This window comes from Phasianus colchicus, chromosome 2 (genome assembly GCF_987193195.1).
Source record: "Phasianus colchicus chromosome 2, bPhaCol1.hap1.1, whole genome shotgun sequence".
Taxonomy (NCBI): domain Eukaryota; kingdom Metazoa; phylum Chordata; class Aves; order Galliformes; family Phasianidae; genus Phasianus; species Phasianus colchicus.
In genome coordinates, this window is record NC_143437.1 from 81,184,961 (window position 1) to 81,212,463 (window position 27,503).

The following is a 27,503-nucleotide window of genomic DNA, read 5'->3' on the forward strand; positions in this document are numbered from 1 at the left end:
TTTATGTACATCTATACATAAAGACATTCTCTAGTCAATAAGGATGGATCGAGTGCACCTCGCACACTCCTAAATCTGTACTTATGGATGTCATCTTTTGACTCTGTGGCTGCAGCCTTGCAATCAAGCTGCTCTCAGTGCAGCGTCTCTCAGTGGGGGAGCTCTGCTCACCAAAGAATCGGCAAGTCCTGGGAAGGAGGAAGCTGCACACAGAAAGGTTCCTTGCCATTGAAAGGTTTATTGGTATTATCTCATAGCAGCTTCAATATACAACTGGCCTTGGTGAGAAGAAATAAGTGAGATAGACAAAAAAAAAGAGGAAGCTTAAGAAAAAATTTGCTGGTCGATCTACTTCCTGAAACCCTGTTCCTGTGTTGTAACGAGGGGATTCTAGTGAGAATCCGGAGTTCAGCTCACAGGTGGAAGCGATCCCCCACGGCCCCACCCCGCCGGGCGCCTTCCCGTCTCATGTCAGACCCGGGGCCTGGCTCTGGTGACACTCGAGAAAACACCAAGGAGAACTCTGCGGCTCGTGCAGATTTGACCTAAATAAGAGTAACTTTCCCCATAAACGACAAACGACACCACAAGGCTGCACTGAACCCCCCCCCACTCAGCTTCTTCCTCCTGCCCGCCCCGCCCGCCTAGCGCTGCCCTTACCAAACATGGCGGCAGAAGACGGGCCGGGAGCGGCGCCAAGCTGCGGCTGAGGCCGCTTCCGCCCGTCAGCGCCCGTCACGTGATCACCGGGCTGCGGCGGCCGCTGCCCGGCTCCAGCGGGTCAGAGCGCGGCGCGGCACGGCGGGGCAGTGCCGGTGGGCTGCGGCGCTGCCAGCCGCGTTCCGGCCTCTCTGCGGTGGCGGCCGGCGAGCTGGCGCTGGGCGCGCTGCGCGGAGCGGGCGGCAGCGGCGAGATGGAGCCCGAGGAAAGAGAAGACCGCACCCCGCTGCTGAAGGAGTCCCAGCTCGGCGCGGGTGAGATACGCGGGCGGCGGCACCGCGGGCAGCACTGCGGGCAGCACTGCGGGCAGCCGTGCCCCGCCGCAGGGCCGGCAGGGGGCGCGCCTCCCGGGCGTCGCGTTGCCATGGCGGCCCCAGGGCTCGCCTCGCTCGGGCCGGGCCCGTACCGCCGTCCTCGCAGGGACAGGCGGCTCGTTCTCAGCGCGGTGACAGGGAGATGTATCCCTGCGGTTTCTTTTGCACGTAGATACTCGAGCCTCGGGCCGGTGCCTGCTCGGCCGTACTGCCCGCCTGAGCGTTGGCCTCGCCGCCGGGATCTGCTGAGGGTGCGGCAGACCTTCGAGACCGAGCGTGACTAAGGCGGGGAGCTGGCGGCGGGGAGCAGAGGAGGGCGTGAGGGGGACGGCGTAAGGATAAGATGTGCGACTGATCCAGGGGGTGAAATGCCTCCCCTGAGAGGGCGGGCTGAGAGCTGGGGCTGGTCAGCCTGGAGGAGGGAAGGCTCCAGGGAGACCTGAGAGCAGTTTTTCAGGATCTAAAGGCGGGCTATAAGAAAGAATGGGGCATGCTCTCCATCTGTGTATGGACAAAGGGAAATGATTTCAGACTAAGAGAGGGGAGATTTAGGTTGGATATAAGGAAGGGGTTTTTTACAACAAGGATAGTGAAGCATTGGAATACGTTGGCTGGAGATGTGGTGGACGCCCGTCCTTGGAGATGTTCAAGGTCAGGCTGGACAGGGCTCTGAGCAACCTGATCTAGCTGTGCTGTCCCTGTTCTCTGCAGGGGAGCTGGCCTAGATGACCTCTAAGGGTCCTTTCCAACTCAAACAATTCTATGAAAGTGAGAAGCGGATCATTAAAGGTCAGGGCCCAGCCGGGCTGAGGCAGATCAGGGTGTTCTGTGGGCTCTCCCAGGACAGTCTGTACGGACAGCTGTGAGACTTTGAGTTCCTTCAATGTTCGTGCTTCTGAGATATGTAGTACAGCAAAACAACTGAAAAGCGCCAGCGGGGAATTAAGAGTTCAGGTCGTTTACCAAAGCAATACATTCTTGGGCTTGCACAATCCATCGTGATGCACCTCACCCAAAAGGAAAATGCAGTAGGAAAGCAACTTCCTATAACTGCCATGCAACCTTCAGCGTAGACCTAATTCTGCAGTTTAAGACTCTTGTTCAGTTACAGCTTTAGTGCTATAAAACATGCCCCTGCAATCAGCGTTATCCCTCGATGTAGGACCCGAGGCTGCCAGTCAAGGTAAGATCTTCAACATCATGAAGTTGTGGGGGATGATGGCAGTATCCCTTTGCCAGTAATTATGGTGATGTTCTGAGGAGGTGCGTAACCTTGGGAAACACATCTAGAATCTTCTTGAATCTTCTGTTCCCTTAATGTGACCTCATATTCTCAAGTATTACAGATATAATCAGTGGGAAGATAGGGAAGCAATAATTTAACAGACTTTTGTTTCAACCTTATAAGTCTGTGTGTTCATTAGACTTCTCTGATAAGTTATTTACAGCAGGATTAAAAAAAAAAAAAAAAGACATTAATGGCTTAAAGTTGTTACATATTTATGTTGTGAAGCTTGCTCTCTGGCATGTATTCCAGTAAGAGATGTCCAGAAGTAGAATAATGGATGTTCCAGTTAACCTGTGTATCTGAGGAAGGTTACAGCATAGTACAGTATTAAATCTTCTGTTATTGTGTAACTCCAGCTAATGCATGTACAGCAATGGGAAGGAAGATTAAATAACTTTTCTTGTGATTATGTTCATTCTTACTAATTTGAAGACTATACATTTTCTATTTAAAGGAAATTGCATTTTAAAAAACAATGAAGGGCTCAACTTGTTTTTGTACAGTAAGCACTTCCTGCTCTTGGTGCCTGTTTTTTTTGTAAAGCAAGCAATAAATTATTGACTGCTGTCACTTATATCATTTAAAAGTGAGATAAGCCTATTTTTCAAATGCTGCTCCTGTCATTACTGTTGGTCTGGAAGATGCTTTATGTATTTGCTTAGCAGCCTATCATGTTACTCATTTACTAAAGAAAGAACAAATACTGCCTTGCTGTCCTTTCAACAACTTGCATTAACAATAGTGAACTTCAGATGAAGTTAGTTAAGGAGAGAGACCTCAAAAATGAAAATGTTCTACAACTTTCATGAAAACTACAGTTTTGTAGGAAGGTTCTGTTGGTACCCCTACAACCAAGGGTTCATTGTTTCTGGGGTAATGCTATTTTGCTTCTTATTGCAAATCAGAAAATGTAGTCAAGAGACATGCTGCAGCTGCAGATCGGGCTCTAGTCAGACCTATTGTTCGTAGATCTACTTGTTCTATTCCGAATTTCAGTGCTAAATAGCTAAAGAAACAGTTGCTATGAATTGTTGCAGTATCTATAAGTGCTGATTACCAGTCTTTCCTGAGTTTTGTATTCTTACGTTATAAATTTTTCCGTTTCCACCATAGTTTCCTCACAAGAGGAGGCTCTACTCTGTAACTATTTGTAAATCTATGGCTTTTCTTAACAACTCAGTGGGTAGGTTCAACCATCCCCTGTTTACAGAGTATCTGCAGAACCACCAAGTGTGCTTGTATGCAGCCTTCCTATGGCCAACAGTGATGTTCTGGCCAAGATGGAGCTTGACTCTGCTTCAAACTTCCTGGCATGGGTGGGTAATCTCTGCCAAATGCTGCAGGTCTACCATTAGAGGAAATCGATACCTGTGACAGTGCAAAGTCTGAAAGATGATTATAAATGGCTGATAGTCATCTTAATGCCACAGTACAAGTTTAATGCTAAATCTAAAATCTATTTTCCTTTGACACCTTCAACTGTTGAAGAGGGGCAAGAGTGGGCATCTGGGAACTGCTGCTGTTCTGCAGTGCGTTGGCAGTGTTTGCTTTTAGAATTCCTGCAAGTCTTCTCACTTAGGCAGTTGCTAGCAAATGCATATTGCTTTATAAACAAATTTATAGAAGGAAACCTAGTCCTAGAAAACTATCTGGAATCTCATTGGGTGTTCTTTAATGCTACCATAAGAGTTTCTGTCCATCATGAACCATTTTCAATAGGATGAGAGATAATGGACTTAAGTTGCACCAGGAGAGTTTCAGGTTGAATAGTAAATAAATTTCTTCTCGGAAACAATGAGTGAGGCATTGGCATAAGCTGCCCAAGGAGGTGGTGAAGTCACCATCCCCAGAGATGTTCAAGGAACGTGTAGATATGGCACTGAAGAACATGGTTCAGTGGGCATGGTGGGGATGGGTTGACAATTGGGCTAGATAATCGTAGTAATTTTTTTCCAACCTTCATGATTCTATGATTTTTTTTTTCAGTTACATAACAAGCTTCTCACCAGTCTCTTTTTCTTCCTTTTTTTTTTTCTTTTTTTTTTTCTTTGCTGTTGCTTTTGTTTGTTTGCTGGTCTCTTGTTTTTTAATTGTTAAATGAAATTCCAATTTCAGTAATTATTACTGTATTTTCAAGAAAGCTTTCAAAACCACGTTTCTAAACCAGCACTTCCACTGCAGCCCCTACACCTCTGTACGTAGCCACCAGTAGCCTAAACCAGAATTACTTTTGTTTTGCACTCCAACAGAAAAATGGACGTTATTTTTCTACGCCGATCCTCTGTCCCTGTTGATATGCCCCTTGAGACTGGAACAGTCAACTTCTCTTGACTTATTTTTTCTAATCCAAAAATTTCTGAGATTATTAGTATAAAAAAAAAAAATTCTCACTTATTTTGCTTTTTGCTTGTTTGTTAGGTTGTGTTAAAACAAAACCTTCTTATTTATTCTCATTTCAGTCCCTGCATGCTGCTCAGCTCGCTACAATCTGGCACTGCTGGCCTTTTTTGGGTTCTTCCTTCTGTATGCATTACGTGTGAACCTAAGCGTTGCTCTGGTGGACATGGTGGAACCTAACACGAGCTTAGCAAAGAATACAACTTCCAATGTGTGTCCAGAGCATTCCTCCACCATAAATGTTCCTCGCAACACAACGGTGAGGTCTCAAGCATATTGTTCTGAAACGTAGCACATAAAGTTGTTTTTAATAAAGTATGCAACAGGTGACTCATACTTAAATGTCAGGAGAACTGGCTGATCTGTACCAGATGGCCCTTACAGTGGTTCTTATAAAGCAATTCTGTAACATAATGTCTTTAAATAACCAGCTGATTTAGAAGTGCTGTGCTCGTGGTCAGGCATGTTGTTTTTTAATGCATATCCTTTCTTCTCCCTTCTTTACAAATTGGCTGATCTGACCTTATAGATGAATTATGACGCACTTTTATATGCCAGCGATCAACCATTAGTGTTACATGTGCGTCAGAGCTCACATCACTCTCTGTATTTAACTGTTTTCCACACGTGCCTTGATGGCTTGAAATTTTATTACAAATTAATGTGCAGTATTTTTTCCCCCACTTTTTTGATCCCCATCCCAGATTGTGATTCTTGTCTTTATATCCTTTATCTATTGACTTCCCACGCAGTAATCCTTAAAATCACATTTCTTAGCTATGAAGTTACATTAAAAAAAGAAAAAAGGTTCTGTTGATTTGGATTTGCATAGATCTCGCATCATAATTAAGTTTATTAGTGAGCATTCTTGCCCTCTCATTGCCTTCATTTTGTTTGTTTAGAAGTATTTATTATTTATTGCAAACAAATTATAACCATGTGCTGAATGGGAAGAAGGTTCCTCCCATTGCTTCTGTGAAATGGATGCTGCTCATTTAGAGGACTTCTGGAAGTGATCCCAAGCTTCAAAATCACTTCCTTGGGCAATGATTGGTGTCCTCTTGTTGACTCTAACTTCCTTATCTCAATTATCTGTGCCTTTATTGTCTCGTCTGCTAGACTTACCTTCGCTCTGCCATCCTTATTCTGTTCTTCCATATCTCTGTCCTTGTCTATCCTGTCTTTGTCTGCTCTTTCTTCATTTTAAATTTAGACATCTGCATCTCTTTGCTTGCTTTTCTCTCTGTAAGTTTTCCGCAGGAAAATTGCTTTTTCGGAGTGACAGAATGTCCACACTGTGATATGGAATTGAGATCCACTCTTGTGTAGGCACATCCCTGCAACCAGTACATGTATCACTTAACCAAGTTGCTTATAGCTCAGAAAGGGATAATCACCTGAAGACTTCTATTTAATGTTGTGATGATTTTTGTACTTGGCCTAGATGTGTTTGTGCATTGTAAACTACTTGAATTAGCTTTCAGTGCAACTTTGATTGCCTCCCTAGGGGGGGAGTCCATGAAAGATTTGCAATTTAGGTATGAAGCATTAAAAAAGGGATTGAATTTGTGTAAAATATGGTCAATATTTTGAACTTACTGTATTTTGGATTTTTTTTTCTCTTTTTAGGGCAAAAAGTATTCTTGGGATGCTGACACTCAGGGGTGGATCCTTGGTTCTTTTTTCTATGGCTATATCATTACTCAGATTCCAGGTGGATATCTTGCAAGCAAAATTGGAGGGAAGCTCTTGTTGGGGTTTGGCATCTTTGGTACCTCCGTGTTCACCTTGCTTACTCCATTAGCTGCAGATCTGGGAGTTGGCTACCTCATTGCTGTCAGAGCCTTGGAAGGACTGGGAGAGGTAACTGTTTTTCTCTGTGTAACTGGAACATATATCTGAATAATGTATTGACAGGTCATAGTAATTAGACCCTGTGAATATTGGTATGCTGTAGTTAGTAGCTGTAGTAGCATGTGGGTATTTTATTTCGAGTAGCTTAATTTTACTTTTTTGAATAGTTAACAAGTGTATATTATTTTTTATTTATAAGGACACTTAAGACAAAACTAGAGTTATCCATAATTTAGTCAGAACCCAGCAGTTCAAAAGAGTATTTTTTGTATTCTTGCAGCTTTTCCAGTATATACAGAATCAAAAGCAGAAGAAATTGATTCTGCTTCTTGATTTTCATACACTGCATGCTGGTTTTTTTTGTTTTTCCCCAAGTGGTTTCATTCTAAACAAGAGCCTAACAAATTTTACTACTGCTTTTTAATGCAATGCAGTTTGAAACATGAAAACTTGAAAGAAATTATAAAACTGCTACTTTTTAACAGAATTGATTCTTTTTTTATCTAGGGTGTTACCTTCCCAGCAATGCATTCAATGTGGTCTTCTTGGGCTCCTCCCCTGGAACGCAGCAAACTCCTTAGTATTTCATATGCAGGTGAGAAATTCCCACGCTAATAACAAGATTATGCGTTTTTACTGCCGTAACAGAGAGGATTAATTTAAATCAAAGGGATTTATATTATCAGTTTTAATCAGGATTTAATCTGGAAAGCATAGCATTGAGTTAAATCTTGCTTTGCATTCATTATCATTGCTTTTTATGGCTTTTGTAGCCTTGAGAAAAGGTATTGATCTGCAATGATGTATAAACTTCAAGCTGCGGTATCAAGTGGTGCAAGGAGTTACTGTGAAGGTGATTAATAGAAGATACTGTGAACAAAGGAGATGCAGTAGTAGAAACAAAATAGGGCAGCATCACAGGATATGGCTTTTTTTTTTTTTTAAGGTGTTTTTGGGAGAACTCGAGGAAGCTCTCAGTAATGTTTCAAGCTGCTTGAAGAAGATTCAGAGATCAGTACCATGTTCTTTTAGGCATTCCATGTGTGGAGGATGTAATGTACTGCTTTGAAGATACTTGATGTTTCATAGAACTCTTGATTTACAGCATATACTGAGAAGATAAGACATATACAATTTACATTTTGCAAAGTATAGAAGTTGCAGTACCCAGTTCAATCACAATATCAGTGTGATTCCCCTTATCTGTATATGCTCATGGTTGTGATGCTGGGCAATTCCACTTGCTGGGAAGCAGTATGTGGGTTGAAGCCAGCTCAAGCCTGATGCTCTTTTCAAAATTATTTTCAAGATTGTTCATTTTTTATACTCTGAAATGTGTCTTGTATTCACTAGCCTGGTACTGGTGTAGCTATCTAAAAGGGACAGACATTCACATGCTGGTAGGGAGAAACATCTACACTATCAGCTGATCTACTCAACTGATGACAGGGCTGTTTGTTCAAAGCAAAGGCTATCTCCAGTCCCCTTTGTGTTGAGATACTCAGGTGTTTTTTTTTTGTTGTTTTTCTTTTTAACAGTGGCTTTAATCAGTCACACCCTGCATTATTCCCTGAGCTTCATGGGCGAATTGCTTTTGCCCATACACTGAGCCTTCTTTTGTTTTCAAGTTTTACTGGTCTGACACACTACTCAATCCACTATGTGTGGAGTGAGTGAAAAATATAGTTTTCTGAATTTACCAGTCCAAGTATGTTTCTTCTCTAAGGGTGACAAACTTTAAACTCAGTTAATGGCTTGTTTAACTTTCTGTTAGTATTTATTCTGTGACAGCTTGCTTCTTGGACCTAGGCTTCATCAAGAGGACAGGGCTATACCATGTAAGCACCAGCTGCAGTTTCTAGTGAGTCTAGTAGCAGACTTGTGCCCGCAGGAATGAAGCCTTAGTCCTTTCATCTTCCTATTTTCACACTTCCCTTGTAGCCACATGCTTCATCCTTCCTGTATGCTATTTCAGGCCCTCATCAGACCCTCACATGAGCAACTTTAATCCACCTAGTGCATCAAATGGTTTCTTCTCTTTTTTGTGTGTTTTCTCCCACACTAGTGAATTAAATCTGCTTTTAAAAAAAATTGTGTGCTGCATGTGAGAGCCAGCACACAAAAGTGGAGAGCAAGGAGCTGGGATTGACACATTGCTTTTAGCTTTAGGGGCTTTTAAACTGTTCCTTTGTGAAGCTGCATTCCAAAGTGTAAGTGAGAAGAGACCTTGGCCTTGAACAACTGATAGTAAGCAGGCATGGATGGATAAGGCATCTTGCATAATCTTAGCAAAGTGTTTCCTTTTCCTCCTGTTTCCATGGTTGGCAGTCATGTGGTCTGCAGCTTAGGAAGTCGTGACAGTATTGACTTTCCAAGGGAGCACATGACTGAGTTGCATGTAGTTGTTATTTTGATGGATATTTAACAGTGTACTTGGTTTTGTTGTTTTGTGGTTGAAGCTTTTCTACCTTAGACAAAAACTGTTCCAAAAAATGGCATCCAGGCAGCAAATATATTAACACAATCTAATGTCTTCTGAATTGAGATTGGATTTGGAAAAGCAATTGTGTTATTAACATGAAGAGATGAGCTTTAATATTTGTCCCCAGCTGAGTATTCCTAAGCATGTAAACAATATGGGTGCCACCTCTACCCTTTCTACAATACTTCTTCAATTATGAATCAAGAGCTGCTCTTTCCTGCTAATATATGAACTGGAATCTGCTCACTTTCCCTTCTTTGCCTGAAGATCAAATGTAGGGACCCAAATTTAGGGACTGTATAGTTAGAACCTGCTGGTTATATGGATACTTTATGGCTCTTGTTTCTAGTGTTCCTGTTTCAGTACTGCTAGCAGGAGCTATAAGCAATGCAAATTAATTACATAACATCAGAATATTATTTCCTCCCCTTCCTTCCCTCTGAGGTCTGCAATTGTACTGTGGTCAGTTTCCTTAGCAGTGTCTGTTGACTGAGTTGTATCATTTTGAATATATTGTAGCCACCACTTGTTTGGAGGTGAACATATCAGAAATGTTTTTTTTCATTGCTCTTTGCTTATTATTTTGGATGTTTGCGACCTCCATTTCTTTGGATTTGGCAAAGCAGTTTGTTGTGCCATTTTTCTGGCAGTCTTCTGGTGGTAGTGGCAAATCTTACTTGCATGATTTTTTGCAGGAAAATATAAGTGAAAACAACACTTAATTTAAAGAGTCTAATGATGAACTAATGATTGTTTTTATACTTTGGTTTGCTTTCCTCTGCTAGGTGCACAGCTGGGAACTGTTGTCTCTCTGCCACTGTCTGGTTTAATTTGCTACTATATGAACTGGGTTTATGTGTTTTACATATTTGGTAAGAGTTTTTATTATTAAAGATATGATCCATATTCTTTTTGAAAGCCATGGTATATTGTTTATTACCTCTTGTATGAAACTTATTTTAAGTTCTTAAAAATATGTTTGACATGTTGGGCTGTCATTTCTTTTTCTCTTTGGGAGGTAGAGATATTTAATGCAAGTGAATTCCTTTGCATGGATATGTAAGCTTTGCTTCCAATCAGCAAAGATGTCTTCGAGTTGGACAGAAGCTGGTACAAGACAAATGTTTTCAGCATTCCCTCCACGCAGAAATAACAGGCTGGAATTTCTTACTTGAAGTGTGAAATTGAGTTAATAATGTTAATCCCAGGAGTGAATTTCTACTCTGCATGAAATAACATGTGAAAAGTTACTGCTGCTTTAAATGGAGACTGTGTGTAATATCTCTCTAGCAGTCACAGGAACTCTGAAAGAATGTCCAAAATGCAAAGCATAGCATGTTTACTGTGAGCTGTGTTCTAGAAGGAGCTCAAACATAATAAATTTTCTGATAAGATGTTATAGATCAAACTGATGCTTTTTATTGGCCTGTTTACATTTCTAAGCTGTTTCATGTTCTCCATAGCGAAAAGAATCAGAATAAAACAGAAAGCTTATACTTTGTTCATCAAGACATGCTCTTGATTTTTGTGTAATTAGAAAACAGAACTAGGCAAAATGAAAAAAGTTACACTGGTTGTTAAGTAAAAATACAGTCATACAGTTATTGAAAAGTTAACTTTTTCAAATGATAGTTCTGGAAGCTTTGCTTAAAAAGGAAAATAAATGCTGGTACATCAGTGAAGCTATATATTATAGTGATACTCTGTACGTATGCATGCTAAGGGTTTTTTGAGATTAAATTCCTCTGTGTGAGCTGTATTCTTCATGGCTGTTCTATGTGACAAATAAAAATACAATATGTATGTGTATGCATTTTCCTTGCTCTACAAGGCACTTCCTAGAGGGGAGGACAAAACAAAACAAAAAAAGTACAAACATCACTTTCCTAAAGTCATCCTTTACTACTTACTGTATTGTTAAGCCACTTGGGGGAGTAAGTAGAGAGAAAGTTTTTCCAAATACTTTAATATAATTTTAATGGATATTATTTTTTCTCAATTATCTGAGAATATTATTCACTCAATAGAATTGATTCTGTTTTTATTTATACCTCTTCATCCATCTTTTTCCAATAACAGGTGCCCTTGGTGTATTGTGGTTCTTCTTCTGGATGTGGCTGGTTAGTGATAAACCAGAAACTCACAAGAGTATTTCACGTACTGAAAGGGAATATATTCTTTCTTCTCTAAAAGACCAGGTATAGCACATTATTGTAATCATGTCTACATAAGTAATAACATAAACTACAGGTATTGTTATTAGCATAATGCTTTGATGTCTAGAAAAACATCACTAATCTGCGATAAAGACAGAGTATGTCAAGAAAAGAAAAATATGATGCAATTGTGCAAATGACTAAAACTGATAGTTTAGCAAAGCATTTATAATAATGCTTTTTGTCACAGCTACTATTCTGATGTTATTTTAATGACAAGAAAGACAACTTGAGTTTTTTTTAATAACGAAAATAGACCTGTATGATGTCTTAAAAATCTGTGAAACAACATTTTCAACATGCGTCTTCTATGATAGAAAAGAGAGAGAGTATTATTTTCAGGGAAAACATTTTGGAGAGGCTATTATGAGCCTGTTGACTGAGGATACATGTTTCTAAGCTGTGAAATAGTCTGAATTAATATTTAGGACTGAGTAGGAAAGATTCAGCCAAATGCATGAGGACTGACCTTAAACATTTGATTATTTATGGTAAAAACAAGAGGCAACAAATCACGGTAAGGGAAGGCATATATTATATTATATCTGTATACTTAAAAAAAAATTCTCATTACAAAGTGTAAAAGTGATTGTTCAAACTGCAGTAATTAATAACAGAGCAGTAACATGCATGAGTATATCTTTAGTGAGAAAGTAACAGTAATTTCATCATTACTGTTTAATTCATCTGTTGCTATGAACTCACACTGTGCCCTTCTGAATGAGTGATCACCGTGGATTTGAGGTAGGATAACAGCATCTGTAGTAAAAGTTCATCTTGATGTTCTAATTTTTTTTTTCTCATTTCCTGCTTGCTAGCTCTCTACACAGAAATCTGTTCCCTGGAGACCTATACTGGAGTCCCTTCCACTCTGGGCTATTGTTGTAGCCCATTTCTCCTATAATTGGACTTTCTATACACTTCTCACACTCTTACCCACATACATGAAGGAGATCCTGCGGTTTGATGCACAGGAGGTGAGATAAATAATTAAGAAAGTAGTTACTATAATTAACTATATTTATATAGTTGTAGTAACGATACATAGTTATATAGTTGTAATAATTAACTATAATTAATAGTTTCTATATTAACCTGTTTAAGAAAACTTTTAATGTAAATTTTTAGTTTGGAAATGGTGAAATAATTCCCCATAATTAAGCAGCTACATCTACAAGGTTATGTGCATTGAAGCTTCCATTGGATTTCAGAAATTATTTAACATTTAACTTAGCAATAGCATTTTGGATCATTTTTTCTGTTTAAAGATGGATTTGAAACAATAAGTATATTTAAAATATATATATATATATATATATTTCTATTACAAAACAGTAACTATAAAAAAGACCCGTATTTCTGTTACATGGTTTTCATGATTGCCTCAAAACTTACAGCTTATTTTATACCTTCAGAAATCTATCCACTTTTTTGCTCACTCATGAAAAGCACTATTTTTCTTTTAATTGGAAATTAAGAGTATCATTGGGTAAGTGACATTGTAAATGTTTTAAGGAGGGGCTGGAGAAAATAACACTTCAGTCTGATTGAATCCCATTCCAAATAACTACTTTCTTTTCTTTCTTCAGTGAGCAGCAGATACAATGCTGTATCTTTGCACAGTGCTTCAATTAAATTGCTTCTTTGTTGTTGTAACTGAGACTATCATACTTTTCAGAATTTTAGTTGTTACTCTTGAAAGCTTAGCATTGAAATCCAGCCGGCAGCATATTTGAATGCTGAGAGAGTGGAACATGTTTATGGTCTCATGTCAAATTTAATGGCCTAGGGAACCTCTTACTTTCTTTGCCAAATATACTTGTCCATCCAGATACTTCATTTTAACCACAGTTTAGGTTAAGTTCTACTGTGCTGCTCAGTAGAACTTTTTTTTCCTTCTTCAGAAGAAAAACATGCAGTTTCAGGCAGAAGTCACTACTAAGCAACTGTCCTTTAAAGAAAGGGAAGTTAGCAGGTGACAGCAGTGTAAATAATGGCAGATCCTGAATAATAGGGCCATATAATGTTCAAACTGAATCTAATGAAAGTCCTAATTCTGTATCTTGTCTGATTATAGCCAGTATCAGATGTGTCAGCATATAGCTGTGGGATAATACGCTGCTGAAACTATTGAATCTAAGATCACAGACTCCATAACTGCTTTCAAAATTCTGACTAATAGTTACAGCTTTCACTTACTTTAAGTATCTTGTGCCATATCTGATCTGAAGGTGCTCTTTCAAAATACTTGCGTGATCAAGTTCATGACCACACAATATTTTGCATAGTTTCCTTTTACCTGATCCCAGTTCCTGGTTTAAACCTTTGAGTTCTTCAGCTGACTGCACTGGTAGTTACAGATTATGTTGTACAACCAAGAGTTTACACATCAGTAACTAAAATGCTTTATCTTTTCTATCCTTGGGCTTCTTTCTTACAGAAAAACCAAGTGTAGTTGCATAGATGGATGGTCTTGACACTCGTGACTCAGACTTTCTTAATGCTCCAAGTCAAATGATTTTTTCATCACGTTGAATTGTCATTTTAGTATTTGAACTGTCTTTTCTTTTTGTCTCAACAGAATGGCTTTTTATCTGCGCTCCCTTATTTTGGCTGCTGGCTTTGTATAATTCTGTCTGGGCAAATTGCTGATCATTTACGAGAAAAACAGAACTTCTCCACTGTTTGTGTTCGCAAATGTTTTACCCTAATAGGTAAGTGCAAGGATTGTCTCTATTTAGGAAGACATCATGGGACCAGTCTGGGAAAAGTTAAAGCTTTGAGAGAGAGAAGTGTGGCAGTTTGCTGAGAGATGAGGCAAGGCTGTGCATGGCTTGAGAAGGAGCTGCTCTTCAATTGTATTAATTTTGATAGGGTCTGGAGGAGGAACTGCAGCGTGTCTAGGCTTCTACTTGTTTGGTTAGTAATCTGACATCACCTTGTTTTCTAGTACATAGTATTCCTTTGAATTCTCATGTCTTAAGTCTCACTCACACTTTTCTGACTGCCTTTGGTGGATGTAATTTGTCTTGTCATGTTTAGTACTGTTTTAACTGATGGACATATGTTATCCTCTACTCTGCCCAGCCCTCAGGCCAAGGGTTTTTTTTTTGTTCTGACTTTTCCACTGACCATAGAGATACTCAACATACATATTCAAAAATTAACGCAAGTAAATCAAATCCCAACTGGTACTCTTTCTGACAAAGGGTTCTAAAACAGAATGAGAGTGTAGAGGAGGGTATTAGTGAAAGTCACAATGAGAAATCCAGAAATACTAATTGATTTTACACTTCTTTTTTTTTAACTGGTGGTGGTGAGCATGACTTAAGAACAGAGCCATGACTGTACCATTGTAGAAACAGCAACGTGTCCTAATTCGGTAGTGGTTCAGATACAGAAAATACAGGCTGTTATAACGGCGCTGCTGGTCTGATAGCTTTGAACAATGTGTTCTTTTTATTCTACATGCATTCTGTCCTGTTCTTCCCTCTCCCCCCCAAAAAATTGGAATATAATTCTTTTCTTACTGAAGAGTATTGAACTCCTCAGTAGTAATGTAGAACTCATGTGCACTTAATATCAGTCATTAAGAAGGCAAGAGATAATTCATCTTGGTGAATTTTCTAAAAATATCATGAAGTGTAACCTAAGTACTGCAATATATTAAGCTCTGTAGCATTATAGTAAAAGGTAATAACAGCTGAAGCAAATGTGAGAAGACAAAAGTTGATGTAAACTGTCTCTTGATTTGAAGTAGTAATTAGTTTCCAAATAAGAACAACTTTTTGACTTTATGTGAATGTGATTGTTCACCTGTATTGTCCCTAGCTTCTCATGTTAAATGTAATCTTAACAAGATGACAGTCTACATCAAAAATGGCCATCTTTGCTACTAGATCATAGATGTTATGCGTTTCACTTCACATTTAAGAAATTATGACTTGTAGAGATGGGTGGAATATTTAGTGCCTTCTCTGATTCTTCAGAAGATTGTTGACAGAATTAAAGGAGTTAAACTAGAATAAATAACAAAACCTGAGGTGACTGTAAGATTGAGGCATGTATTCTAGTTGGCAAGACAATGATGAAATGCTACAATACTTGGGAACGTAGCCTGCAGTCTCTGAAGTTTTACAGTTGTCTTGTGAGAGTGAACAAAGAGCATCATAAATACTATCTTTTTCTTTTAAAAAAAAAACAAAAACAAAATAAAAAACACTAAAAAGAGCCATTTCTAGTAATTGTAGTCATCAGAGAAACATAAACCTTACTGTCAGTGTGGATACTCTTAGGAAAAGAGGAATGGGGAGAACATTGCATGAATTTGTCAGGAGTAAATCCTGCCTTTTTTTGTAATGAAGTAGAAATACTGGAGAAAGAAATAACCAGAGATAGCCAAAAGATTCATTTAGACCAAAACATATCATTATTAAAAACATATCATCTCTCAGTTAGAGGATATCATTCAACATGAGCCTGTGTTGCTCAGTGTTTATTTTATTTAAGACTCAGGTAACTGAATGGGGAATTCGCTTGCCAGATTTACAGTGCTACCAGGATGAAAAAACAAAGTAGAATCCAAGACCAAAGTGATCTTGACTGATGGGAAGGAGATCTGAAGTCAGAAAGATAAAGCCTTTACTAAAAAGGAATAAAAGGATGTATTTAGAGAGAGTGGTTGATAGCCGATTAAAAGAGAAGGAAAGGGGGAAAGATCAGGCACAGTATCCACTCAAGTTGCAGCCTACTTGATATATCTCCATCGCTGCACTTAATTTTCTGCTTTTTCAATTCTGCTGATTGAGTTGCTCGCTTTAAAGCAGCTCGTCTAACAGACTCTCGAGTATTTTTGTTTTCATAGGCCTGTTCAGTTCTGGTGATCTGGTTTTACAACCGGCCTTCACACCTATGTCTGTACAACCATGGGGAAAACATGCTGTTGCGCAAGGAAAAAGTGGACTTTTAAGGGTTTTGTTGATGAAGCCAGCATTTTTTGGCATGTATTTGGAACTGGTTTTGGAGTTTGTGATGAAGTTGTGTAACTAGCCAGCTGTGGTATGGGGAAATGGAGTGCCAAAATTAACTGAAGAAAGGATGATGGCTATTATGCCAACTAAATTGTTTCCAGTTTCTGAAGCTGGGAACTGGGCTTGTTTGTCTTAGAAAAGAGAAGGCTCTGGTGAGACCTCATGGTAGCCTTCCAGTACTTGAAGGGAACGTATAAACAGGAGGGGGAGCAGCTGTTTTACTAGGGTTGATAGTGATAGGACAAGGGAGAATAGTTTTAAACTGAGATGGGAGGCTTAGGTTAGATATTAGAAGGAAGTTTGTCACTCAGAGGGTGGTGACGCACTGGAACAGGTTGTCCAAGGAGGCTGTGGATGCCCCATCTCTGGAGGCATTCAAGGCCAGGCTGGATGTGGCTCTGGACAGCCTGGTCTAGTGGTTGACAACCCTGCACATAGCAGGGCAGTTGAAACTAGATGGTCATTTCAGTTCTTTTCAACCCAGGCCATTCTATGATTCTAAATCTCAAAAGTTAGCCTGGTTCTCTAAGTTGTACAGCAGGCTCTGGTGTAGACATACCAGATATTCAGATATTAAACATGACACTCATTCTAGAAGGTGTATGTGGGAGAGCTATGTATGTATGTATTTATATGAAATCTTCCAGCTCTACTTTGTTATGATTTGCAGAAGTCCCTGTTGGCTCCTGAAACAGAGACTTAAATGGGAGTAACTTCCTCGCTGTGCATTGTTCACCTGGCAGTCTCAGTGCAGAGTCTAATGTTTATGTAATGATAAATAAAATGAGCTTGTGACGTTACTTTCACTATCCATTGATTTTTGGTTTTCCAGATGAAGTTTGTTCTTTCATGCTAGAATAGGATTTTTCTGGTTTGTGCAATGTTTCCTGAGACCGCCAGAGGTTTGCCACCGATCTGCTCTTCTTTGCTGGTCACTGTAATGCACATAGTGCAGTGCTGGATTCTGTGCACTAGGTGGTGTTGGAGATTGTATGTACACATAGCTCAGATCATGTTAATTTTCTGGCATAAAGTCCTTTAATTGTAAAATTTCTGTTTTAAAGGAATGATTGGACCTGCAGTGTTCTTAGTAGCGGCTGGGTTCATAGGATGCAACTATGAGCTGGCTGTTGCTTTTGTGACCATATCAACAACACTAGGAGGGTTTTGTACGTCTGGCTACAGCATCAACCATCTGGACATAGCACCTTCGTAAGTATTGCTGAACCTTTTGTTACTGATTGGATACATTTATGATCATTTCTTCTGTGTTCTTGGAGTGCCTAGGAGCTTGTATTTGAAGGGGGGGAAATAAACATTGGCAAAAGATGTGGTGTGAACCTTAGAATAACTCAGTTTTTGATCCTGGAATAATAAATAATTGCTGGAATTATATTTACTAGGATTTTGCACTATTTGATTCATGATATTAGTTGAATTGCAGTGTTACAAACACACTGTCCTATTAAATGGTTCACCCTTTGAAACTTTTCTATCGGAACTACCAAACTTTAATTTGAGTAAACCATTTTAAGTTCCAAAATGCAGGCAAAATTTTTTTGAAAATCATAATTGATGTAGTAGTGTTTAAAAGTATATTTGGACCTGTTATCACTAGATGATGAATCCTGTATGTACTATTACTCCTAAGCGATGAAAAGTTTAACTTCAGTTTGAATCTTCTCTTGCATTACAAATTCAGAAACTGACTGATCCATCGATTTCCTCAAAAGCACAGATACGTGTATATTCTTTTGGACTTCTAAGTGGTAAAAGTCCCGTACTTTGCTCTGTTGTTAATTTACCTGTTTGCAATACTACTTGTGTCTGAGCAGGATCAGATTACTTATGACTTCATGACCAATGAAGAGGGTTTTTATACTAATGTGTGAGATACTAATGAGTGAAAATAGTTTATCTCTGAGCAAAGAGGAAAAAAATTGTAGAGATTTTAACTAGAAAAAATCCTTAAGAACTGGGCCACTTATAGGAGACCTCAATTCCAAGGTGAAAATGGCATCTAGGCTTTGGCAATTAAAAAGATGGTCATTAGGGGCTACAGGGATGGACAAGATTTGACTGAAGAGAAGTATATGAAACAGTGGGAGTGAAATTAAACTTGGCAGATTAGATGAGGTAGCAAGCAAGAAGGAAGACACCAGTATCTAGCTGTAAAACGGTGTTGACAATGAATTGAACAGGAAAGTATAAAGAGCAGCATCTGTGATGCTTTGTTTCATATAAAATAGAATTATGAATACAGAAGATCTAGTTAAATCATCGTGCCTGGCATTTTATGGGCCCATAATGTAACATCTGTTGCAAGTTTAACTTTGCTAAAAATGTAAAGCACTGGCTAGGATTTTGTTTGTGTTTAAAACCACAGAATATAAGCATTAAAGGCAAAAAAAAAAAAAAAAAAAAAAAAAAACCAACATTATTTTTGTGAGTTATTTTATGGCAGAACTTGGATGTCTGTGCAGCTTTGATTTGTCTCCTTGTGTCTGTGCATTGTGAATATCTTTGTGTTTACAGAGGAAAACTGGCATCTATTCCTAAGCCCTCTACCTTTTCTAGCATGTAATGGCTGAGACTGGGCATTACAGAAGAAAAGAAGGGGCACATTTAAGGTAGCTGAATGTTACCAGGAATTAATTCCTTTCATTGCTCTGTCATGGAGTTTGCATGTAGTAAGTCAGTTGGTCAAACTCTTCCATGACAGTCTGTTTAAACCCTATAACTTCAGGAAGTTGCTCTTTTAAGGGTTCTTCAGTCATAAAGAGGGATGGGCTCTTCTTGAAGGTGTTTCAGACCACCGTAATACGTAAAGGGAATCTGCTGCAACTTGAGTCTGAACTTTAAAAATATCTATTGAAAAGCTAATTCCGGACACTAACTGCCTGATTTATCTCTTCTTTTCTGGGTATGTCTCTTCAAGCTCTCAAGTCTAGTTTGCAAAAATGAAAATACTGAGTGTTGACCAAAGTCAGTAAGAGCTGTACTCTGAATGTAAGAACAGTGTTGTTAAATATTCTCCAGATGAAATCCTGAGGACCTCAAATCAGTCACTGAGTAGGTGCATATGTTGTTGGCCTATGTTTTCATTCCTAGTTTATAGGATGTGTATCACACTGTGATCACTGTCTCTCAAGAGTGTTGTGGAAATAAACTGATCTTGTGAAAAGTGCTACTCAAAAGACCTTGGATTGGTTAAAATTCTGCTTGCGACAATTGAATCAGATGCAGAAATTAAGAGAGGAAAGCTTTACTGGGCAGGAATGTGGCCAGTGTAGATGCTGTTTTATTGAAATCAGTAATTCTGTATTAAGCACATGTATGCTTTCTTTTGGGGCAAATAAGCCCAATGAAGACAGAAGGGAAAGGACATGTTCTTGTAATAAAAGTCATAGGAAAAAAAAGTCTTCAAATACAGAAATACCGGAAAGTCTAAGATGAAATAATAATAATTTTAAAAAAGCTTTTTTCCCCCCTACTTAACTTTCTGCAAATGTCTGAGCTTTCTTGGATGAAATGGCCATGGCAGGCATTTTCAACTGAGGTGAAAAAAGTGACATAGGTGTCTCAGAACAGGATATACATCTCAGAACAGGATGTACATGAACGTGTAAAAGAAACCTCTGTTAAGAGTTTACCCAGAACTTGATACTTTTTTCTTTTAAAACATATTAGAATAACTAGAAGTGATTCAAAGCAATTTCAAAATGCACTTTGATTCCTGTTTGCATTTTTTTTTTTAAGGTAAGCTGATTAGGATAGCAAAGGGTCCTTTCTTGGTACTAAAATTTGTGTTATACTGAAGAAATAATGATTATATTCTCAGGAAAAAAATAATGAATGAAAATACTGATGCTGGAGAAAAAAAACCAAAAACACAGAGCAAATATTTTTTCTAACACACATTTATGAGGCCATAAGTAGACTGAATTGTTGAGTGTGGAGCAGAGGGGTAAGATAGTTCTACTGAGATTTCCTATTCTAGCTCTCTGAATATCTAGACTACTCTGCAAGTCAATTTTGAATTCGCTTAGACTACTATGCCATAAGATTTCAACCAAGAGCTTACTATTAGTCTTGCTCTACAGATGTGTCACTTTTTTCTTTCCTGTTTCATATTGGAGTCTTCACTGTGCTGACAGAGTGGCATGGCTGTTATCTGTGTTAAACACAAAGTGCTATCAGAATGCAACCTGTCAGAAACAGCGGGCAAAAACAGAGGCATTTAGCCAGCAGTTAATTGTTAAATGTCTATTAAGACCAGAGAAACTATTAAACTGTGGTTAGTTTTGAAAAATTGTATCAGCAGTGCTGTAGTGCTTAAAGATGATAAAGACAATATGTTTGGTTCTGTTTAAAGGCTTTAAAAGGAAGCTTTTCACGTTTTCACATTCAGGTTTGTGAAAGCATATTAAGCACTTTCAGAGAGAAACATGTTACATGCTCATTTGTTTAATAAAATAATAACAATATAATTACAGGAGTGGAGCTCAATTTAAAATATGTAGCAGTATGTATCAGTTTGGAGTATGGCAGGCTTTCAACGCAAGTCAACTAATAGGCTTGATAATTGACTCTTGTCAGGAAAAACACATGTTTTCATAATGTTATTGGGCTGGATACATGCCACAACCTCTTAACCATGTGTATTTGAATTTCCCTACTCCAGAAAATGTCAAAGCTATGTCTCTCTTTAGAGTTGCAATTTCGTATTTCTGTTGTGTTGTCATTGTTAAAACAAAGAGGACACTATTGCACTCTGAAAGCAGTAACTGAGAGAGAGTTCCGTTTTCATAGAAAGCTAGAATGACTTGGGTTAGAAGGGACTTCAAGGATCATGAATCTCCAACCCCCCTACCATATGCAGAGCCACCAACCTCCACATTTAATATTAAACCAGGCTGCCCAGGGTCCCATCCAGTCTGGCCTTGAGCACCCCCAGGAACACCTCCAGGAGCACCTCCATTCACAACTTCTCTGGGCAGCCTGTTCCAGCACCTTACCACTCTCTCTGTAAAGAACTTTTCCCTGACATCCAACCTAAATCTTCCCTCCCTCCCTCATTTCCCCTTGTCCCGCTGTTATCTAGCTTTGTAAAGAGTTGACTCCCCTCCTGTTTATGGACTCCCTTTAGGTACTGAAAGGGTGCGATGAGGTCACTCTTCAGCCTTCTCTTCTCTAGGCTGAACAAGCCCAGTTTCCTCAGCCTGTCTTCGTAGCAGAGGTGCTCCAGTCCCCTGATCATCTTTGTAGCCCTCCTATGGACCCTCTCCAACATCTCTCTGTCTTTTTTGCTCCAGAACTGGATGCAGTGTTCCAGATGGGGCCTCACAAGAGCAGAGTAGAGGGGGACAATCACCTCCCTGTCCCTGCTGGCCACCTCTCTTCTGATGGACCCCAGGATACCATTTGCTTTCCAAGCTCCAAGTGCACTGCTGGCTTGTGTTAAGTTTTTCATTCACCAGGACACCCAGGTCCTTCTCTGCAGGGCTACTCTCAAGGATTGCTCCACTCAGTCTGTATATATGCCTAGGATTCCTCCGGCCCATGTGCAAACTTTGCACTTTGCTGTGTTGAACCTCATTAGATTCACCTGGGCCCGCCTTTTGAATCTGTTGAGGTTTTCCTGTAGTAAAGTACAACTGATAATAGTATTTTATGTGATTGTTCAAATAACAAACCTACCTTGAAGATCTTGAATTACAGAAATCTGCTCTCTGGTGGCTGGAAGGTTGAGTTCAGATGTAAAATGTCTAGCTCTTTTTTCTCTTGAGACTGTGACAAGTCTATGCTTGTGCTGCTGTTTCAAACATGACTTTTTGGTATTGCAACATTCCTATTCTATGTTTAATTGCACAGAGATGAGGTGCTGAGACTTAAATGTTAAGCAAGTTACCATTTTTTTTCCCAGCAAGTTTATATGGCCGCGGGTGCATGTGCATGCATGTGTGTGCTAAAGCAGAATGTTCATAGAGGAGGGAGCCTCAGAATGGAGCTGCAAGAATGGCAACAAGTAGAACAGGTTGAGTCAGACATGTTTCCCATTGGCCTTGACCCATGGAAAGCTGAAGGGAAGGACTGGTGGAGAGCTCTGTGAACTCTTGCCTTCGGAACAGCACTCTGTAGTGTAGTGGGGATATCCATCCAGATTAGGGATAATTGCCTTTTTGGCAGTGTTACCTGAAGCATCTCTCACTGTTGCCAAATAGTGCTCTGTCATATTCTTTGTTGTTTTTCCACTTCAAGGCATGCAGTGTTTCTTTTTTAACTTTTCTGGTGGATCCATTCCAGACAGTTTGTTTGTGGCTTAGCAAGGGGGTTGTGGTTTTTGGATTATGGATTCTAAGCAGAGTGTGAGTAATTCAAGTAAATTCCCTAACTGGCCCCTGGAAAATGAAGACATATGTCATGAATTGTCAGAGACGTTACTAGAACAGAAGCAACTTATTCCCACTTGTGTTTTAACTTGCATGTGTGATCAGGGTGAAACCTGTGTGATCCAATTAGGCAAAATTATTTCTGTGACTGATCAGCAAGAAAAGTTCATAAGCAGTGTTGTCAATTTCTCTTACAGATATGCTGGAATTCTTCTTGGGATCACAAATTCTTTTGCTACTATCCCAGGAATGGTGGGACCAGTTATTGCTAAGAACCTCACTCATAATGTAAGTCAATTTACTGTTTGGGTTTTTTTTTCTTTATGACATTATTTTTATTTTCACTGAATGGCAATTCTCTTCTCTCAAGTCTGCAGCCATTAAGTTATATTTAACATATACATGCAAAATAAGACAAGCTCTTACTTGTTTTCCAGAATTGTTCTCTCACATGAGGTTGGGACTTGTAAAGTCAGCACTTGTCAGATGAGCCATAAACTAGATTCAAATGTGTAGTTTTCATAATGCACCCCTGTGTATGTACATTGTGTGATTAGGATGCTCTATGCTATGCTATCTTGCTTCTAAATTAAACAGCATTCAATCTGACCTCCAAGATTGTTTAGTCAGACAAAGGGTGATATAAAGCAGAAAGTATGATCGAAAAGTTATTTGAATACTTTTCTAAATAAACTATATAATTTTTTCTAAAATGTTTTAAGAAAAAGTGAAAAGTAAGTTTATTGATACCGATAAACTTTTGGAGTTGGTAGTCAGTCATTTCCTTAAAAATAATATGAAAATATTAGTTAGCGTGTGAATCCGAACAAATTAGCTTCTTCCAAATTCATGACAAGTGCTGGCATTATTTGTGTTGAGGTTTTTTGTTTGCTTTTCCTCTCATCCTAATGCACTGCTCTGATATTACTCTGTTTTTTGTAGTAAGATCATTTATGGTTTTGGTAGAATATACATTTGTTATTTAAAAACACAATAAAAATTGAAAACAAACAAACTTCCTAACACATCTGTATATGTAGCTTCTTTGTTACTACAAACACAGCTCTTCACTGTCTGGTTTGAGTAAAATTCACACATGGCTAAAAAAAAAAACTTACCATTCTGGAACAGAGACATTGTACTCATTAAGAATAAGTTACTGCTTTGCTTACTTCATCTCTTGGGTCGTCTGACCAGAAAGCAAGGGCATGTTTCTTGTTACAGTAATGTTCTCTGAGTTTGCAAAGTCTTCATGAAACTGCGAATTTAGATATGAAGGCTGTGCATCTCAGTGATCATCTGATCCAGACAGACAGCCCTATCAGAAGTATATTGACTTTGTGAGATGTACTGTTAAACTGAAGTAGACTAAAATGATAATTTGTTTATAATGTCTTATGCAATGTGACTTCATAGCAATAGCATTTATGTTTAAGTAGGCATATAGCATCTCTTTTTAAAAAGTACATTTTTTTCTTGAGTGTGGAGCTGCAAATTAACTGTATCTTTTTCTGTTTTTTTTAATTCCTCTCTTTGACAGAATACTGTGGGAGAATGGCAGACAGTTTTCTATATTGCTGCTTCCATTAATCTATTTGGAGCAATTTTCTTTGCATTATTTGCAAGTGGAGAAGTTCAGGACTGGGCAGTCAGTGGTTATCACTTCCATAGAAACTGAAGGAGGCATTGAAATACCAAAGCTGTGCTGAATCCCAATGTGCTAGAACTACGTGACCAGAAAAGTGCCTTCCCAATTGATGCCTAGGAATCTTCAGAGCTTTTAAGTTAAACTATTTTATCTGTGTATCTTTTGTACTGAAAATCATTTGACAATGTATGTGTGTGCTATTTCCAGACAAGAGACTACTTAGATTAAATTGAATTTAGTTTCATGCTAGAACTTGATATCAAATGTATGATCAGAGACAGCATTTCAAATCAGTGTACTAAGATCCATTTCCTTCCAGTTCTTAATTAATGTCTTCTGAATTAATGTTTAGGCAAATATTTGCTGATACCGAAATAAGAGGAAAAAACCAAGGTGATTATGTAGCACTGTGAGGAGGAGTGACATGCAAATAATTGTACACAAAAAGCAACATCTTGATTTCTGTGATGATATTAATAGGTTTTTGCTTTTTAAAACGCTAAAAGATTTCTAGTCTTCTACAATCTCTACAATCTTTTGTAAACTTTTATTTTGTTAGTGTTCTAATTGATGTCTAAGAAATGCACACTTGATTGTTACTCTATTTTACGCACAAGTTTTCAAATGGAAACATTCCCTGTTTCAGGACTACAGCTTCACAATTAATACAGAGCAGTGAGGAAGTGAAACATACGATTGTGACTGACAGAATAAGCCATGTGTTACTGTTCTCTGTGGTGCAGGTGTTTTTAAATAGGCCTTATTTTTATTCAAAAATGTGCAAAGAAGCAGCAGTGCAACTCTGTACACTGCCTAGATTTAAACCACAAGAGTGAACTAGAAATAGAATATCGACATGTTTACATGATGATAACTTTCAATTTGGCAGTTCACTTTTTTGTCAGTTAAAATCAATGCAGTGGAATTATTTCTTCTTTCACGTATATATATCTATATGTATTTGTCAGCTTCACAGTGTAAATGCAATCAAATAAGGCTATTGTAGGGAATAAATAAGGAAAATCAGTTCACTTCTGCAATAGCTTTGTCGGGTAAAAGTAGAATAGAAAGAATTAGTGCAATATCCTGATGCTATTAGTCTCCCGTCAGCATAGAATTTGACACTCAAGAGCATTCTTTGCACAACGTACAATTAAATGCCACACTAGGATTAAATGAAGTCTGTTAAAACAGTGGCCTAGATAAGAACAAATGGCTGAATAATCTTGTAGTCACAAAGCAAAGGAAAATTCCTGTGCCAAAGATTCCTGGATTGGAGCAACTAGGTAAAAAAGAAAAAAAAACACTGGGCTCTGGGCTTTTCGTTTACCACCAGTGCAAAAGAAAAGCCCAGTACTAACACTGCTCCAGTGGAGCCTACCTTCCTTCATTTCTAGGAAATGGCATCTGCCTCTTCTTTTTAGCTTTAAGAGCCATTTTGTTTTGACCTTACTTGAAGTGTCGTGTTCTCTGATGGTGAAACTATGTTAAAATCTGTTTGTCCGCGGCATTTCCACAATAAACAATGTGAGCTTCAGATGAAATTAGTGGTTGTTCAGTGGGAATATGTTAAAGCTATGTTGAATCTTCAGCAATTCCACAGTAAGTGGAACAAATATTTACATGTGCATCCATTGAAAATAACCATCTCCCTGAAGTTAGAACTCCATCCTCAAAGTACTCTGAACAAGATTGGTAACTGGATTAAGAGATGATTAATATTTCCCTGGGAAATCACCTGCTTCAGGAATTTCTTGTCCAGCTTTACAAGTGAGTACTATCATCTTTCTGATAATATATTAAAAATAGTAACTTTGCTTTGTGTCCGCAGAAGTTTATGCTTTTTAAGTTTGAGTTTTTTAATCATTTAATTTACTTATTAAAGTCAAAGTTACTGAAAAAGCTAAATGAGGTATGAGTTAATTTATGGTGTCGTAATATTTTCAGTTAATACTTTCAGTTTGGCTTTCTAAGTTGCATGCACATACTTCTGGCTTGTGTTGAGCTTTTCATCCATTAGTATCCCCAACTTCTTCTGCACAGAGCTGCTATTGGTGTTTCTATCACATTGTCAAGATCCTGTTGTCACAGTCCTCTCATTCAGTTTCATCTCTGATCAGAAAAGTGCTAATGATTTCTGAGTGCCTCTGTTCTCATTGACAAGGGATCTTGACTAAAAATGGTCAGTTTCTTGTGGTGACTGATTTTTTTCTTTCCTGAAAACAAACTAAAATGATTATTTTTTTGCTGCATTTCCTTAACAGATATACCAGAGTAAAAAGGTGTGTTCTCCATTCCATCAAGAATCTTAATTAGGATGTCTACCTGGAATGAGGGAAGTTGTATCAAAAATCAGATCATGCCCATTTCAAAGCAGAAACTGAAGCACTGCTTTGGAAGCTTGTCTTAGTGTTGCCAGATACTTCTCCTCAGTGTTTCCTTCTGACACAGTTTTGCTTTAATATTTCACAGAACATTCAATATAAAGCTCTACCAGTGTCAGAAACAGATGCAGTTGCACTTAGCAAAATATCCTACAGCATGTGTTCTCAGTATTGATCTGAGATCTGAACTATGGCTTTTTTCAACCTGGAAAAGTCCCTTCATCACTCTTCTCAAAAAAAAGACCAAAAACTAATTGGTTTTTGTTGTTGTTGTTTTTTGTCTTTTCAGTTCATTGTTCATTGTAAGAGGGCTAACTTTTAATCACACCTCTTAAAGTCTTAAGCATTTGTTACCCAAAAACATTACTTAATTTACATAGTCTTATTCAGTGATAAACTAATGAAGGTTTATATAGCTCTTAGTACCACACTGGGTTCCATGCATAGTGCTTCCTCATCTGCATGTTCCTCTGTAACTGGTGACAGCTGTGTTCTCTGTTTGGAACGGTTGTCTTAGTTCATTTTCCATCAGTTGTGTTCACCTGTATTCCATCTTTTTTTTTTTTTCTGGCTTATTTTTTTCATCACTTATTTGCCAGTTTCTCCTCTTCAACTTTCTGTGTATGTTTGATTTCTTGATAAATAAACTAACCTGTAAGTCTAACAAGTCTTCCAATGTTTGTAGTGTTTGCCAAGAAAGAAAGCTCTGTAGATGAGGAAGCCTACACATTACAAAGGTAAGTGAAGCAAAGTTCGTATGTAAGGGCAGTATCTTCTG

General features: G+C 38.6%; 1 protein-coding gene across 4 annotated transcripts; it reads left to right on the forward strand.

Annotated features, from left to right (window-relative positions):
• The first annotated feature begins 840 nt into the window (after window positions 1-840).
• On the forward strand, window positions 841-26,548 carry SLC17A5 (solute carrier family 17 member 5). 4 transcript variants are annotated; one of them, XM_090136140.1, is made up of 12 exons: window positions 1,069-1,285; window positions 2,197-2,217; window positions 4,782-4,978; window positions 6,349-6,582; window positions 7,081-7,168; window positions 9,841-9,927; window positions 11,135-11,253; window positions 12,090-12,248; window positions 13,853-13,985; window positions 17,366-17,513; window positions 22,891-22,981; window positions 24,234-26,546. In XM_090136140.1, exons 3-12 carry the CDS (start codon window positions 4,886-4,888, stop codon window positions 24,369-24,371), a joined length of 1,290 nt encoding a protein of 429 aa, XP_089992266.1. In that variant the 5' UTR covers window positions 1,069-1,285; window positions 2,197-2,217; window positions 4,782-4,885; the 3' UTR covers window positions 24,372-26,546. The 4 variants fall into 4 exon arrangements, with proteins under 4 accessions (XP_031466704.1, XP_031466706.1, XP_031466705.1 ...); XM_031610844.2 differs by lacking the exons at window positions 1,069-1,285; window positions 2,197-2,217 and adding an exon at window positions 841-974 and having other exon boundaries at window positions 24,234-26,545; XM_031610845.2 differs by having other exon boundaries at window positions 1,068-2,217; window positions 24,234-26,547.
• Window positions 26,549-27,503: the final 955 nt, after the last annotated feature.